The sequence below is a fragment of the Strix uralensis genome, chromosome 4 (assembly GCF_047716275.1).
Source record: "Strix uralensis isolate ZFMK-TIS-50842 chromosome 4, bStrUra1, whole genome shotgun sequence".
Taxonomy (NCBI): Eukaryota; Metazoa; Chordata; class Aves; order Strigiformes; family Strigidae; genus Strix; species Strix uralensis.
This window is the reverse complement of record NC_133975.1, coordinates 44,004,766-44,023,349: the sequence shown is the minus strand read 5'-3', so window position 1 is coordinate 44,023,349 and position 18,584 is coordinate 44,004,766. Positions and strand designations below refer to the sequence as shown.

Below are 18,584 nucleotides of genomic sequence, written 5' to 3'. Positions count from 1 at the left end.
GTCCTACAGAATCTAAAACAATTTTTTACCAACACAAAACTTTCCCAGGGAAGTCAAAAAACACACAAATCTAGTTCAGAAGAGTGTCTTCAGAGTAGTCGCAATGAAAGCACAAAAAATACGGGATTTGGTCACTAAAGGAAACCTGGCCCATAGCTCATAATCTTCATATTATACTTCATATAGTAAGCATGCCCTTAGGATATAAAATATTGAGGTCATGCCCTTGATTTCTGCTGTACTTGATTAGTTATTGCTTATTCTTTAGTAAGTTATTGTGAAAGATCTACAACAAAAACACATTTACAGAAGTAGATTCACAATAATGCAAGTTCTAAAATCCATGTTCTGCAAGCTAGGGTGCAAAATAAACTGTCAACTTGTGTATTGCAGACATGTTTAACTTTAGAGGAGGTAAGTCATGGGCTGGGGTGGGCAGAGTGTGTCCAGACATAAAGGAAATAACAGGATTTCCAGGCACAAAAAAGTACACTAAAAAGATGGGATACGTAGCTGAAGTTGAAGAAACTGAGTGACATCTTAAATTTAAACCCAATCTTCCTTTCAGCTTTACTGAAAGGATAGTTATACCTGCAAATAACTATCTAGAAATTAATCTACAGTTTTCTACACACCTGATCTGATATTAACTGGCAGTAGTATTACTTGCTCCTGCACAGCAGATCCCTCCACAAATTCTATGTTTTGGATACTTTTAAATTAAGTTTCTCATTACTGTATAAGAAGTTTGCAAGTTTCATTGGTCCACAAAAGCACTGATAGTAACATTTTCTAAAATAAGAACCAAAAAATTTCAGTCACTACTTTTTAAATAGTTTGACAGTTTATAGTATTTTTTTGTGTGTCTAAAATGTGAATTAGACAAAGAAACTGCTGTCACAATTAATCTTTCCAAAGTAGTAGAGTTTCACTTTCTGAAGTGTTGAAGTAATCTTCTTGTATCAAGATTGTTTTACACAGTAAAAATACTACACACACACCAAGCAGTGCAGAAAAACCTGGAGTTACTGCAGAATCAGGATAAAAACTTAATTCTGAATATTGGTGTTGGCTCCATTAAATTTAATTTCCCACACAACTAACATTTATGGATAAAAATTGTTGGTTTTCAATACAGAAACATCTGTTAAAAGTCAAAAGAAGAAATGCAAACATTTCTTTTAAATGCTTGTAAAAAGAAGCTGACCTCAGACAAATGCATCAAAAAATCATATCATAATAGTAGCATAATGGGACGGGTAGAGCAATAAATCCATCTTTTCTCCCACCAAAATATAATGGCACAGCTTGTTGGACCCCTCAGAATTAATGCCCCAAACTTTTGCTTTCTTTCTGCTCTAAAATTAATGGAGACTGATATTTGTGTTTTGCTATTTAAGAAATTTATCAAACACAAAATACAAATAATCCAACCGAATTCCTCGCTTTTTGAATATTTAAATGAATGTAAGGCATAATGAAATGTCTGTCTTCACATTACTTCTTTCTGAATGTACTTAAGTCATTACATGTTCCAGAGAGGTCTACTAATCATTAGTCATAAATTTTTTAAAAAATGGGATTTTAGTCAACATAGAAGAACAAAGCTTCAAACTTTACATACCTTACTTTAAATGGTGGCAGCACCAAACCCCATTTTTGGTACTTAGTAGAATACACAATAAAAGAACCTTTGGCTGTAAGGAGAAAATAACTTCTAAACTCAGGGAAAAGCAACAAAAACTTTTAATTTTCCTGTTAGTAATTTTGTTTCATCCCTGGTAGCCTATGTAATATTACCTTCATTCTTGCTTCCATATTTCATATTTTGCAATCGAGGTCTCAGGGAAAGTGCTTAGCAAAGCAACAAAGCCCCTAATAACACTGTAGCATATCTTTCTCCAATACGATATATAACAATTCACAGAAATTCTCATACTTTCTTCAAGTGGAAAAGGTGTATCCATAACTTTTTTTCCACTAAATGCCATCTATTTTAAATCAAGTTAATTTTATTAAAAAGCTTTATGGGAAAAATATTTAGTGAGAAATAAATTTCAAACCCTCCAATAATAGCATTATCTATATCAAAAGCAAACAAACTCAACAATTATACCTATTAAAAAACTATTCTAATGAACAGCAGAAAAAGAAACTGGCCAGATAGGAATGATCTTAACACAAACTAAGAGTCTCACTTAACTGAAACATAGCAAGTGATTGCAAAGGAAGCCTACTCATAAGGCTTACATTAACCACAGCCCTCAACTCTTTTGCTGGACAGAGCACAGAACACGCAGGACATGAGAAATTCAAATTCATCATGCTGAAATATCTACAATCCCATTAGTAACTAAGCATGACTACACTGTCAGTTTGGTTCAACTTAGAAACCCAGTGTCAGACCCCCACTCTAAGATGGATGTCAATCATGTTGATCAATGGCACTGGACTAAAAATGAATATGTTTAAATGCTGTATCAACAGATCAGTCTGCTAGGCCATCCCATCATTCCTAGTTAAGGATGCAGTAAACTTGCATGTTCAAATATTAATGATCATTGTGAAAACTAAGACTTGGCACTCTTCATCTTATTTTCATCACATGACTAAGATTTTAAGGAAATAAGCAAGTTATTTTTCTAATGTAGTAAAGGATGGACTTCTAGAAATAAACCAGGAATCTGATATAGAAAAAGAACCAGTAAATTCCACCTTTCCAAATAAGCACATATAGTAGGTTGTCTAGCTAGGGTAACTAGACACCAATAAGATAAGATGACTTTGGATAAATATATTCTCACAAATCATGCTGTTCCAGTCTCACAAGAAATCATGACCCAATACTCTGTTCTTTTCATGTGATGATAGAACTGTGATTTTTAAGAACCCTCTAAATTATTCTTAAGTTTTCTCCCTAGAGTGCTGATTTAATTGCTGTGTGTAAGAAATGAAATAGAGGGGAAACAACATAAACTGAATATGGACATTAAACTAGGAGAGAAACAATAAATCAAAGGACAACATGGAATAATTCTTTCATATTTGTGTTACCTATTTTTAACTGCAAAGCAAAGGTTACTGGGATGGGGGTAATACTATTTTATATTTAGCAACTAAAACTCTCAAGAGTATTCTGTTGTTCAATAAGACTTCACATAGTTTCTCAAACTTTTCTTAGAAAGCTAATACACAGTGTTTGAAAAAGATTTCGGGATTCTCCCATCCTAGAAGTCTACACAGCAGCAGAGATACCAGTCAGTCATTACAACTACCTGTTCCTAACAGCTCAAGCCAAAAATGACTCGGAGCAGCAATGCACAGCTAAATTACAGTATCAGGTCCTTAACTAATTTTATGACGTTGAAGTGAAGCCCTTAACCTCCTCTTAATCGCATATAACTGGAGCATTTCTTAAACCCTTTTCCCAGTGAACAACCTACAATGTCTTCAGGATGTTTTCCCTGCCGAATTGCCCTGGTTTGTAATAGAAATAAGGCACATCATAACTCCTAAATGAAAAACATAAAAATACAACAGTAACTGTATTTTGAAAAGCAGAAAGCGTTATCTAAGAATCACAGTCAAATTCCATGGAATACACAAATAAAACAGATTTTTGCTATAGATATTTAACTTAAGCAAACACACCTTTCACTCAAGTCCTTCTTTAAGAAACTTAAAACTTCCAGAATGCAAGAAGGAAGACTTACAGACTCATACAGTCCACTGTCAGAAAGGACAAAAATACTCCCAACTGAACTCTAAAAGTTTCAATCTCAAACAGAATGATTAAAAATTCTTCCAAATTCATGGTATAAATGATGATAAGATCTGGAATTCTGATCTGCAAACTCAAGTTTTGCCACATTAGATAAGAAGTTCTACTTCTGATACAACGCAACTACACTGAGCAGCTTTCTACTCATCTACATTCAAAAAACACAGGGAAGTTACGTGCTTACTATCCCCCAAAGTGTTCAATGGTTGGTGCTGTTGGCCTTCAGAGTTTACAGTCTCATACATTTAACTGATTAAAAGAGAAGAGATCTTGAATATTTAGATCCAGGCTGAAAGAGAAAGGGGTTCTTCTTCACCCCTGTTTTTCCAGTTCCTTCACACCAGAAACAGAAAAATAATTTCAGCTGGTGTAAAGAAGCTATAAAATCACTGGTTCTTGTCTGGAGCTTCTGAGCAAGGACACTGCCACTGAAATGTTTATGGGAATGACCAGGGACTTGAACGTGGTGTAGAAGCTGGATAGACAGGGACATTTATCAGCATGACCAGTATCAAAGAAATCTCCATACAAAGAACGTACATGCTGCAAATCCCTATAGTTGACATAATGGCAATAAAACCTCATGAAAGGAAAATGATGTTAAATGTTTGGGGTTTCGAGAAAATATTAATATTTAATATTAAAATATTAAATATTTCATATACAACACAATCTCTGTGCTGCCTAGGCAGAAGAGGGAAGTAACAAATAGATTAACAGATTTCTGAACAAAGATGGGGAAAAATACAAAAGTTGGGAACATCAAGTGACCCAGTAACCTTTTAAGAAAAGAAAGCTGAGACAGGGGTAACAGAACTTCAAAACTCTTAAGACAACTGAAGAAAGCAGGATATACCATAATAAGAATAAAGAATAAACTACAGATTTCAAAACAGTTAGCTTGCATTATACTATGGTATATCTTACTTAAACCAGATTTTTATTTGCTCTAGATCCCTGGTTTCTTGGTACATTGCAGTTTGCTCATGTGAGATTTCTGACACAAAAAGAAACACCATATACTTGTAAAATCAAGATAAAGCACTGCCTATAAATTTGCACCTTACTTTAGACATCTAAGAATTACTATATTAGAAGATCAATCTACTCCAGCATCAGATCCTGGGGGAGGGTAAGAAAGAAAAATAAAATAAAATGCAGTTTCCGATAAAAGAAACAAATACTAGGTAAATCCATCCAGTGCTTAGCTTTGCCATAAACTTTTATAATTTCCCACAGAATTGAGCCATGCAGCAGATGTTTTAATACCTCTCACAAACTATCTTATTCAGCTTTAGTTTTTAGTAGTATTATTATCTATATAAATGGCCTTTCCAATACAGGATGAAAATCTTGACTCAGTAATATTGTCTTGCTACACACTGCACAGCTTTCTTATGCTTGTCTGATCTTTTTTTCTACTTAATAATTGCCACCCTCTTACTTAACTGAATCTCTGCACTGTTTTTCACAGTGCAACATAGGATTCAGCTAGAGGGAAAAGCAGAGTGCATCATACAATATGCAATTCATCGTAGAAGCCTGGCATGGAAGGCGGCACAGAGGCACCTACCTACAACTCCATGAAGCAATGCAGCAAATGAATCAGACACAGACTATAAATACACAAACAGAACACCTCTCAGATGAACTGGACAAAATGAAATATTTTGATTCAGGTCAGTGAAACGGAAAGATTGTTTTCACAAATTGGGGGGGGGGGGGGGGGGGGCAGGGAGGGAACAGAACAAAAAGTAACAACTTATTCAGGAAAATAACTCATTTAAAAAGAGAAATAGTATCCCAAATCAAATCCAGTAGCTTAAGGAAATAAACAATGTTTTCACTGTGCTCCAAGAAGTAGCACCAAATTAGGAATACCCTTATACATAATAAAGCAAAAAGAAAAAAAAAGGAAATAAACACACAACAATCTTGATATGTATTCTACTTCAGACAACTAGATAGGCCTTTCTAATGAAAAGAAGTTATCACTGGATGTTCTCCAGTTCAAGTATGCTTTCTTTCCATTTTTCAAAGATGCAAAATATATTCAGAAGTCTGTTTTGTAGACTTACATGTTCAAATAATGATTTCTGATAAGTAGACTGGAAAAATTAAAGATTTACTCCATCTCTTGCAAACATCAGTGAACATATTCTCAGTGACCTTGATTAGACAAGGAAAGACCACAAACTGGAATGAGATCCAATCTCACATTACTCCAGTGAAATCCACAATGAAGGTTTGATAAAGGTAGAAAAAAAAAAAACTTCAGCTGAAGTGCTTCAGCTCTTCCAAAACTCCTTAAAAATACACTATTTGAAAGAATTCCTATAATAATTCAGGCATTACAGTGTTAGTTGACCACACAACACTGAGGTTTTAAAAATTTTATGATAATTAATTCAGCATTATGAAGTTGTTTTTTTCTTTTCCTTTTTCCTTCTATCAAGCACTTTTCTTGATAAACACCAAGCATAAAATGGTAAATCACAATGTCTTTTGTTTCATCCCTATGCTTGATTACTCTTGGCAGGTTTTTTGGTCTAACGAGCAAGCTGTTGGATAAAGCTACCTAAGTTAAGCAACTGAAAAATTCAGTTGTCAAATCTGTAAGTACATCTACTTGATTTTCAAGCTTAATTTTGGTTTATTACAGTATAAGTAAATGATGAACATCGATACATTTTAAATCTGTTGTATAAATAATGTGTATAATTTCACACCTATAGAAATTTAACTTCAACCAGTACATTTACTTAGTAAGAAATTTTTTTTCTGATAAAACTAAGCAAGAGTAGGATCTATATATGTGGGAATTGAGCATGTGCAAATTACTAACCTTTATCTTCATTAGAATAAAGATTAAAAAGCAGAAATATCTGAAAAAAACAGTATTCTACAGATATTATTAATAAGCTAAACTTTTTATTATTACTAATGTTTGACAGTAACTTGCAACATTTTAAGAAAGTTTCCTAACATTCATGCTGTTGAATAGTCCAACTACACTCAAGCTGGTCTGGAAAGTCACAGTCCAACACTTTGTAAAAAAATTCTCAAGATTCCCTTACTTTTGAACTAAAGGAGTATCATTTTGACAAGAAAGATTTTTTTAAATGTAAGATACTATCGCATTTTACAGCCAGACAAGCACTATTATATTCTAACTTCAGTTTTGCTTCACAGAATAACTTCACAAATTTTATTAAAAAATTTTTGATACTTGCTCCTACCTTTCTTGGGGAAACTGGAGTTCAACACAAACATTTTCTGAAAATCTCTAGACATATTTAGTCATACTCATCTTGTTCTTATGTGATAAAGATATGTAAAAAATTAGGTATTTCTTACAGACAATGAACTGCAACTATTGTAGACAACTGCCTCGCATATTTGAGATATGAATTCAGAATTATTTTCTTCTGCACACCACAAATACTGTTAAATCCGTGTCACACACAGTATATACCCAAAAATGATCTGCAATCAATGGGATAGCAAATCTGATGGTAAGATAAGATCTGCAGACATGATGAGGTTGGACCTATGAAATATTTCTAATATTCTGAGGTATTTTGTTCCCCAGCATGAGAGATGGACAGAGTAAAATCTCTTTAAATTGTTATTGATCTATCAGTCTGTGATTGTGTACACATGCACATGGCATGCATTCATATTTATTATAAAAAACACAACAGCTCAACTTTTCAATGTGATGAACATTAAATACTCTGTGACATTAGTACTTTAAAACCTTTGGGGGAAAAATGTTACTCATGTCTTTAACTTATAGAAGCTATGCTGCAATCCACATCTAGAAAACCTTGAGGAAAAAAGTGAGTTTCATATGCCCTAAGAAACTATCATTCTTATGCAGGAAAAAAAGGAGGAATTGTAAACATTAACATTCAGCATATGTAAAAAGTAAGCAGAGACAGAAAGGTATGGTAGCTTTTGTCCAATCCAGGCACAGAGGTCCCTGAAGATTAAGGTTGTGTATTATCTAGTTTATAAATACACATTCAGTCCTTGTGAAGAACATCTAAATGTTTTGAGGTTTCACACACCTGTATCAGTTTAATCAGCAGTACAAAACTACATAGTTAAGTCTACTTCTGAATATCCCTCCTCCATCTTTATGAGGCTATACCTGTGTATCTCAAAGCAAATCCCATGATTCATCATCATGTTACACTTTGTTAAGCTGTTACTTACAGTAACCCCAATGAAGTTTGGGCCAAACATCCCTGCATTCTTTGAGAGGCTATTTTCTTTTGAAAAGGCCATGAGTATCACATCACAGGTAGAACGAATTGCCTGTTTTCCTAACATAACTGAGTCTTTTTTCTTACTAGTGTAAAGAAATTCTGTACATTCATGCCCCAAGTACCAGAGTTCACCAAACCAGGACCTTGTAACTGCCTACCATGAATTCATGAGTAAAGTTAGATACATTCATCTTTAAAACAAAATAAGAACATGGATGAAAAATTGAACAGCTTAACAGTTTAGGAGAGAAATGCTAGATTTACTAAGATTTAGAAAAACAGGCATGCACTTAGTGTGCTTTAATTCAGTTCAGGTAAGAAATATTGCACACTATTTGTAGTACACTATGCAATTTGATAGCCATTTGCTGGCTTTGGAATATATGAACCCACTGAGCTCTTCATGTTCATGCTTTCTGTTCCTGGGTGTTGGAAACAAGACTGCCTACCTAATCCTCAATACATTTAAAAATTTACACTCCAGATTAAGACAATGAATATATATCTCAGTGAATATCTTAATGGAAATTCAGAAGCCATTTCTCCATCTTCCTTAGGATTTGAATTGGCTTGTATTCCAACATCATCTGTGATTTTTCGCATAAAAGTAATTGGCCACAATTATTGACTACACACAAGAAAATGCTATGAAGGTGGCAGAACAGAATCCCTTTTAAACAGCAAATTAGTATAAGAAAGATTAGTCAAGCAACAGTCCTAGTCACATTTGGGCCAAAGAAGGAAACACTCCCAGATCAGATTAATATGAATTTAAATGGTATTCTTCCTTATTCTTCTACAAAACAGCATAAATTTGATGCCGAGATCATGTGGGAATATTGCAGCTAATTAATTCCCTCACACTGAAGGCCTTAGAGATCAAATCTTTATCTTAATCTGTGCCAGTAGCACACAATACAGCCTCCTGAAACCTGAAATGCTTTTGCCCAGAATTTTTAGGTTTAATACAATCTGTCAGCAAAAAATTTAATGAACCACTATGCACAGGCAAGCATATTATCAAATCCAATGGTCTATTTTGGCTCTGAATTTTATGAATACAAAGAGTTCTCAGAGTTTCACGTGGGCTTCCTAAATCTGACCAAACTGGTTAACTTACTCTTCTGCAAAAGGCTGGAAGGGCACTTTATACAATGGATTCCTGGCATTGCTGCTTTATGTATCGGCCAATTGATTCTGCTTGTAAGAATCATTGTTTGGGTTTTCTGCTGAACTGATGTTTCAGTCACCAACACAAGTACCATCAAATCCTTAAAGATACATGCATCATTATATATATACATATCTATCTCTCCCACAGTCTTCATATTAATAACTTCCCTCTATTTTAATAAATAGTTGTTAAAACACTGGTCATTTTTCATACTCAGAAGCACACAGATCATTTTTCATACTCAGAAGCATATACCAAGGACCAAGTTCCAGACTTCTCATTGTTATGTTACACAGATTTGACAACTGGAATGAATTTCATCATCAATGCAAGCTCAAAAATGTCAAAGGAGTTTGTTTTCAGCTGTACGCAGGCCTCACTGTTAAGTGCACTACACAGAGTTATTTGATGACTTGCAGACATTTTTAGAGAGATGCTGAACAAGCTGCAAACTGACAGTCTCCTTTGAGCCAACAATTACACATCACTTGAGAAAATAAAAAACTAGTTCATAAGAATTTCCTGCAGAAAAATGTCAAGCATTGGATAGTCTTTAGTAACAGCCTACTACAGAATCACAGAATCATCTAGGTTGGAAAAGACCTTGAAGATCACCTAGTCCAACCATTAACCTAACACTGACAGTTCCCAACTACACCATATCCCTAAGTGCTATGTCAACCCGACTCTTAAACACCTCCAGGGATGGGGACTCCACCACCTCCCTGGGCAGCCCATTCCAACACCTAACAACCCGTTCTGTAAAGAAATACTTCCTAATATCCAGTCTAAACCTTCCCTGGTGCAACTTGAGGCCATTCCCTCTTGTCCTATCGCTTACTACTTCACTGAAGAGACTCATCCCCAGTTCTCTGCAACCTCCTTTCAGGTAGTTGTAGAGGGCGATGAGGTCTCCCCTCAGCCTCCTCTTCTCCAGACTAAACAACCCCAGTTCCCTCAGCCGCTCCTCGTACGACATGTGCTCCAGACCCTTCACCAGCTTCGTTGCCCTTCTCTGGACACACTCGAGTAATTCAATGTCCTTTTTGTAGTGAGGGGCCCAAAACTGAACACAGGAATCGAGGTGCGGCCTCACCAGTGCCGAGTACAGGGGTAAGATCACTTCCCTGTCCCTGCTGGCCACGCTATTTCTGATACAAGCCAGGATACCATTGGCCTTCTTGGCCACCTGGGCACACTGCTGGCTCACGTTCAGCCGGCTGTCAATCAACACCCCCAGGTCCCTCTCTGGCAGCTTTCCAGCCACTCCTCCCCAATTATTAAAAGTGGTAAAATACCAGAAAGTTTGGATGATTCACATCTTTTAAACCCATTTTGTGAAGATTATAACTGAGCAATGAAATCACATCCTCATTGTAACGTGAAAGCTTTGTCGTAAGTTAGAATTTCATACTGGCTCTCTCCTTGGGTCCTGTCCAAGCACTGCACGACATTTCTTAGGTAAATCATTAATTCCTACAGTAATTTTCACTACTGTGAAATGAGGTGACATGGGAAAGCAAAAGTGAAAAATAATTTTTAAAAAAAAAAACGACAAATAACTAAAGATCATTCACATTAAGTAACAACGCCCAGTGAAACTTCAAACACTGATATTACTAGCCACAAACTTCCCTCTTTCAGAAATTAAATTTCAAGAAATATGAAAATTACAAGAACTTTTAATATGATGTCGTATGTTAGCATTTACTACCATTGTCTCAATATTTGTTTCTAATACAAACAAGGCAGATTTTTAGCATTGAGCATATTCAAAGTGAGACTTAACATCAGCTGTAGAAAAAGCAGCTGTTCATCTGTGGTTACTAATATATTCAAATATGTCAGATTAAGACAAATACACAATAGGAAAAACACCACTGCAAAATCAATGTCAAAACTTTTAGAGGTCTGCATTAGAAAAAAGTCCACAAAGCAAAACTTAAGCTATTTTACAAACAAGTACTTTTCATGTACTGATAGGAAATCCCTTGGTTAGAGTAAGTTTTGTTATGCTTGAAAACTTGAAAAGCTAGGTCCTGAAAAAATAACCAACTGGCCAAAGTTTTCCTTATTTCATTCAGCTTATCTTGGGGGGGGGGGGGGGGAAGGCAGAACAGGACACGGACAGGATGGGACAACACAGACACAACACACAACTATTTAAACTTAAGTGCCTATTTAGAGGCAAGAGATATGCTTAAAAACAGGCCAAGACTTGCAAACACATTAAGACAAGCTATTACGTCTCCCTTCTGCAGCTAGTTACTTCAAATGCTTCAATGATTATGAAGTCCATCTCTACTGATAGATGGTGAATGTAGAACCAATGGAATATGAGTGGAATTAGAATATCCATGTTTTTAGCCTAACACCATCAATTTTTTTTTCCATTGGTTCTACATTCAGCTTCTCCTTATAATATACCTCTTGCTCCAGACATCTTTCCTTTCTGATTGTAAAACCAAGACAGCCTTTGCAGTTTCTGTTACTGTTACCATCTATTAGTGTATTACAAAGCTATTTATACTACACTGTAATAAGCACAGATGGCTAGAGTCAATCCCAATAAGATTTAATGGTAAGACAAGAGAAGACTGGGTATCCATATCCACTAAATAACCTACAGCAAATAAAATAAAGATTATTCTTCAGAGAAAGGAGATAAAGATAAGATGCAACAATGTTATCAGCTTTACTTTAGATTACAAGGGCAATCTAAGGAAAAGCACATTACAGTTTACTTAACTCCTAAACATTAGCTATATAAAGAGCTTTCAAACTAATGCCTTCCAAGAGACAGTTAAGAGTTCAGTGTTAACAATAGTTTGAGATTAGTAGACTCTGCCTTTGCAGATGAAAAACACTTGCCACTAGAAACAAGCAGCAAAAACAGAACAGAGGAAAAGTAATCAGATGAAAGGAAAAAGGAATCCATACTTGAGAACAAACTAAAAGCACATAAAAATCAGAAGCCTTTTTCTACAATACAGAAGAAATGAAAATTTAAGATTTCCATTACTCCTTCCCATTATAATTTCCTAAATTATAATTTAGAAGTGCTGAATAACTAAATAGCTTCTTAAATTTCCTTAATTAATAAGAATTAATGCAAATTCATAAATTTTTCCTATATTTCACAGTTTAAAAAACACTGGTTAAGTCTTAGTTTCATTTCAAAGGTAACAATTATAGCTATAGGTACAAAATACTCATTCTATCAGATCTCCTAGGTTTCAAAATTTTTTCCCTTTCACCCTATTAATAAAACTAAGATCACACAGAATTACAGAATCATTCAGGTTGGAAAAGACCCTTGGGATCATCGAGTCCAACCATCAGCCCTACTCTACAAGTTCTCCCCTACACCATATCCCCCAACAACTCATCCAAACGACCCTTAAACACATCCAGGGATGGTGACTCCACCACCTCCCTGGGCAGCCTATTCCACTGTCTGACCACTCTTTCTGTGAAAACTTTTTTTCCTAATGTCCAGTCTGAACCTCCCCTGTTGCAGTTTAAGATCATACAAAATAAGTCATGAAAAAAAGAGGAAGACCAATACCACTTTATAATAGCTAATAACAAGTTTCAAGTAACAAACTGGCACATGGAAAACAGATTCAGTGCCCTAATTGAAAAAGTAACTTTAACTTATTAGAAAGTTCTTGCTTTAACTTAGGCCGAGAACATAATCAATTTCACCTTTCCTGTTCTGCAATTCCATTTGTTCCTGATGTCATAATCGTAACTTTCTAGCAAAACATATGAATGAGTAAAAGAGCTGCCCTACACACTAATAAGGAAAGATGTATGTTTTATTTAGGCTGAACCATAAAAAGTACAGGACAAATAAGCCTACTGGACCTATTTTCTCAGCTAACGAGTTAACATTAGTACAGAAAGACTGATAAGGGCTGCACTAGCCAATCCTAAATACTGACTTCTTTAAAGTACATTCATGTTGCTCCATAAACTAGGAGGGATTCTGGCCCAATGCAAAAAACTTGTTTAGCAGAAGTCCTTCTCCTCTTAATAAGGATATCAGTACTCCACTCTGGGAACATGAGAACCTTCCAAACATTTACACAGTCATCACACAAAGTGCAAAAAAAAACTTGTGATGAATCCTTTTTAAAACAGCCTTTGGCTTTCTTAATTACACAGAGATGCAGCTGTGTGGATGTATAGCTGGACAGAGATGTTCTGCTCACAACAGTAAAGAAACACCAGGTGTATAGTTGGTGGGGAGCTTAGTTGGGGTGCAGAGGGTGTTTTTGAGAAGCCTTAAACCTCCAAACAGACAAAAGAATAATGAATGCTGGCAATAATTGAACTGGTATAGAGACCTAGTATTTGATTCATCTCCTTTCCAAACACAGAGGTTTAGATTTCTCTAATGTTGAAAACACGAATTCTTTAAATATCTTCAAAAGACTCATTTGGGAGGCCAACATGAACTGCCCAAACTTGCCAAACATTTTAGAAGGCAAGTATTATTTGACAGTCAATGTAAAAACCCTTCACAGTGAAGCAGAGTAACAGGTCGTATTACCAGTGCAAAATTTCCCTTCATAGCTGATAGGTTTTAAGGTCTGATACTTGAACTTTGTTCTACCTTCTTTACCTCTGATACCTGTATTAATACGGTAGGGTGATAGTAACACTGTGGGATGATGCAACTGATCACACTGATCAAATGATCATATTATTTCTCTACAATACTACACCATAGCTGAGTTGTGCAGAGTTTATTTATATACTAAAAGTATCTTTCACTACAGAGTTCCTGATGCACCTTAAATTTGCAAATACAGGAATTACTTAAATTATGATCTCTTTGAAAAGAAAAAGTAAAAATCACTAACAAGCAAGTTAAATCATAAATAACTCTCCTTAAGCGTCAAGTAAAATTTACCATATGAAATACATTTATTATACAGTCCTTTTAATGTACACAAATGGACAGGACACTGTTTGCAAATACCAACGACTTAAATAAGTTTACAGAAATAAAAATTAAAGTTTCTGAAAGGCTTTCAGATAGCAATAAACAGACAATTACCGTTGTGTGAAATTTTGTCTAACTGGCTGCAAAGACCACATAAAAAGACATAGTGATTATAAATGACAAAGCCATCGTGTTTTGTTCTAGCATTAAAAATAAAACCATTATTTGATATCAAGTCATAAAGAGAATAAAGAATTACTCCTATATTTTGTTTTCCTCCACAGATTTACAGCATTATGAGTAATGAAGGTTTGATACATAGGATTTAGGATGTTCTAAGTAGGAGAGTATAAATGTAATGCCATTAACCGATTACATTTTTTAAAAGGAATAATCTTCATCTTGGATGAACTGCGGTTTATAGATAAATTTTATCAAATGCCTGGTACAACCATCATAGACAAGAGCATTAGCACAAAGCACTATAAATAAAACAAAATATGAAGAAAGAAGATTCCCTTAACTTAGCATCTACTAAAGAACATCAATTCCCAAGCATGAATAAATAAAGAATATGTACACACAGGCTAGGACATCCCAGCATCATGACACCATTGGCTGCTGAAGCAACCTAACCAGGCAGCTTGAAAAACCTTAATAAACACATCAACCCTGAGACTTACTTCAGTGAGAGACATAGGAGCTGCAGCTACTGAGCAACTAGACTGCAGCAGCACTAAGACTGGGTTAAACACTCTTCCTTCTGAGCTACTACAGGCTAAAAGTACCCAAAGTGTTTGACTCTCATATACAAGTTAAGGGAGTTGATATTTGACATATTTAGAATACACTTCCCTCCCCCATCTTTAAGATGGAAAGTCCCGTATTTAAGAAAGAGCCCATTCTCAATTTTTGCACAAGAAAAAGATGTGAGAAGATAGTCTCTAACATGCACCTAGCTTCCCACTGCTCCACATTAAGTCACAGTTCTTGCCTGGACCTATTTCATTATTTTCAACAGATTTGTCAGAATGATCAGGATCTTTCAAGAGAATTGAAGAGCCAGTTAACCGTTTTGCCTGTACAAAGTACTGAAAAGATCCTAGCTAATATTATTATGTTAATAATCTTTACTGACAAATCTGACATTTTAGAGGATGTTAAGAGAGCTAGGCTTGGGGTTTGGGGGTTTGGTTTGGGGGCGGGGGTAAAAAAAAAGATCATATCCTGGTTAATCAGGTTTTTTAAGAGTTCCCTTTCTGAATGACTGCGTTCTTTCTCGCTGTGATCTGAAACTCTAAGAAACTGAGCCAATGAGCCAGAAGTCAGGGTTTTTATCTTCCACATTAATCAGTCCTGTCAGTTAAGTCTTAAGTTAAGCCTTTAAATACTTCTTTTCACACCAGAATTCCATCTCACCCTTACATCTGTAGGGTATTTAAAGCTCACAAAAAATAGGCTACTCTCTGACCAGAGAATTAAATTACAAACACAGGCCTTGCATACCTTTATTTTGATTTTAACTCTGCAAGACAGTTACCCCTGCATATGTTTAAAATGCAGTTGTGCTGTTCCCTTACAGGAGGCAACATCTGAATCACTAATTAAATTGCTAATCACAATTTCAAACCCAACAAATTACAGTCATACAAGTAAATTTACCAATTATACAGAACTGTAGGATGTTAATAAAATTTCTCCACCGTGCTATATTTAAGGATGATAATTGATCGGTGCTTCTTAAAAGTTATTTTTCTAATGCATTCTTGTGCAGGTAAATTAACTCATAATTTTTAATTTTTTTTACAATCATATCTTATGAGTTACTGAAAAACATCCATGCTTTAAAAGGAGAGCCTTGTGAAGTTTTAGGACCATCCATAAATATTCCGGATCGAATACTAATCAATAGTATAGAAGCATTCTGCACCAGAAAAAAAAAAAAAAAAAAGCATAATCCTCACAGAAGTACCAGCCTTATAAAACATAAACTGTGTAAAACAAATAAGCCAGCATATTTGTAAATTGCCTCAGAAGAATCAGTATGCAGTACTTCCTCAAAGCAGTCACTCTTAAAACCCTTGGGGACACCTACTTGTCACAGAATAAATTATCTGGCTAATATCCAGTATTACAGTATATGTCAGTGGGCACCCAGGAGACAGGCATTAGAGAGCACTTAGCTTCTTCAGCCTTGCAGGGCAGTCCTTACATAAATGACTTTGCTCAACTATAAAACATAACCGATGTACTCATTTTGGAGTTTTCTAGCAGCAGCCTTTCATCCTAAAACATTTATATAGCACTGCGTATTTTTTTTCCAAAACCACAGGTCCCAAAGTACAGTACACCAAAGAGGTTTTCTTCACATGAATGTAAGCTTTTAAGATATTCAAAACAAACAAAAGAATCTGAACACTAGTTCAAGGGTCTTCAAACGCTAAAATTATGCTGTTTAATATAAACTATTGGGGAAAGAAGTTCTCCCACAACTCTAACAGTAGCTCTTCTTTTCTAGTTACTAGACATAAATAGCCAAGTTTGCATCCCACATGCAACATATACATAAAGCTAGAAAACACATGCATCACAAGTATGCTACAGCTCTCAGAAACATAAAAGAGACTTCTTTGAGACATTTAGTTCAGTTTGCTACAGCAAACCACAGCCACCGGCAAGCTGTAGCACAAGAAACCTGTTGACTCTGAAGTTGCAGACCAAACCAATGCTTTACACCAAATCAAAGAAATCCAGTAAGCAACACAGAACGCTGAAAACTATTTTGCATGCTTGGGATTCAGATTTTTAAAAGCGACACCAAAGAATGCAAGAATGCAGGATCAGTGAAAACGGTTTTCATTTGAAGAGATATGAAGGACTTTTCAAAACTGATTGGGTTTTACTCAACTTGCAACAGAGAACCAACTAAGCGCAAAAGCGAAGCACTGTGGAGGACGGGAGCCACCTTACAGCAGCAGGTTTCGTAAGCGACGAGATTCGGGTCAGACTGGGTCTGGTGTTCACGTACTCCGCGCCTGGCGCTCTGGACGCACCCTTTATACAACTTACCGCCTTATTTAGCGGAATTCCCTGCCGCGATCCGCGCTCCAACGCGGGGGGTGCGCGCAGCCCCCTCCTCTCCCCGCCCGCCCTCCTGGCACTTCCGACAGCGCCAAGGTGAGAGCGGGGGGTCCCGCCCGGCTTCCAGGCGGCGCGGGGAGGCTCACCCGCGGGCGGCACTCGCAGAACGGCGAGGCGGCGAGCCCCCTGCCCGCCCCCCCCCAGCCCCCCGCGCCGGCCTCGGCCCCGCTTCGGCGTGGAGCGGGGCCCAACGGCGGCAGTGCGCGCCCCCACCGCCGCTCCCGCCGCGGGGCGGGAAACGGGGAGGAGGAAGGACAAACGCAACACACACACACCCCCTCCCCGCTCCACCGCCGCCACCTTTTAACGGCTGGCGACCCGCGGGGCGGAAAGCAGCTCCCGAGGTGCGGGCCGGGCGCCCAGCACGGCCCGGGGCACACCGGGCAGTCCTCGCCGCTCAGCGGCGGCAGCGCACCGGGAACTACCCGGTGGGACCTCCCTCCTGCCGCTGAGGTGCCACCGGGAATCGAAATAAAAATCTAAATTCCGGGGATAGTTGAGGCGGCACCCCAGCCCTGCCCGCCCACGGGATGCCCTCGGCGACGGGAGCCAGCCCGCCAGCCGCGGGGCTGCTGGGGGAGCGGGCCGGGCGCGGCTGCCGGCTTGCAGGGTGGAAGGGTTGAACTTACGTCTCGGAATTTGTTCCACTGCCCGACCTCCTTGTCGTACTGGGAGATGGTCGTGAGCCATTGTTTATCGTCCAGAAAATTGCCGCTGTCCGGTCTGCCCCCGGCCGCCGCTGCCAGCGCCGGGCTGCACCAGGCTGCTGCACACACGCACACGAAGGCTGCTGCCCTCAGCATCTGGGCGAGAGGAGACACGAGCAGGGGGGTTACCCACGCCAGAGCCGAACCCCAGCCGGGGGCTGCCGGCGGGGGAGCGGGACACTCGCCCGCAGCGGGCCCCCTCAACCCCACCGGGAGGGGCAGGGGGTGCGGAGGGAGTGGGGAGGAAGGGGAGGCCGCCCAGCCCGTCACCTTGCCGCAAGCCCGCAACCGCGCTCCTCGCCGCGGCCGGAAAGGCGGCCCGCTCCCTCCCCGCACGCGCCGCCGTCTGCAGCCGGCCGCCCCGCTCCCCGCGCCGCGCCGCGCGCTCCGCCCGCCCCTCGCCCCGCCCCGCCCCCGTGCCGCTCCGCGCGCAGCCGGCGGCGTCGGGGCTCACGGTCCCGGAGGGGGGGGGGGCGCTTTCTCCCCGGGAGCCCCTGCCCGCAGGTGAGCATCGCAGGGCTGTGCCGGGGCTCGGCCTCCGCCCGCCTGCCTC

General features: G+C 38.4%; 1 protein-coding gene across 1 annotated transcript in view; it reads right to left on the bottom strand.

The window, feature by feature from the left end:
- The window catches only part of SPOCK3 (SPARC (osteonectin), cwcv and kazal like domains proteoglycan 3), a 219,960-nt gene extending 201,578 nt beyond the window's left edge, over window positions 1–18,382 (bottom strand). The window contains exons 1-2 of the mRNA XM_074866523.1: window positions 18,302–18,382; window positions 17,954–18,127 (exon numbers count right to left, since the gene is read on the bottom strand). Coding sequence (XP_074722624.1) covers window positions 17,954–18,127 — 174 coding nt within the window. The 5' untranslated portion in view covers window positions 18,302–18,382. The remainder of the gene's footprint in view (window positions 1–17,953; window positions 18,128–18,301) is intronic.
- Between the last annotated feature and the right edge of the window lie 202 nt (window positions 18,383–18,584).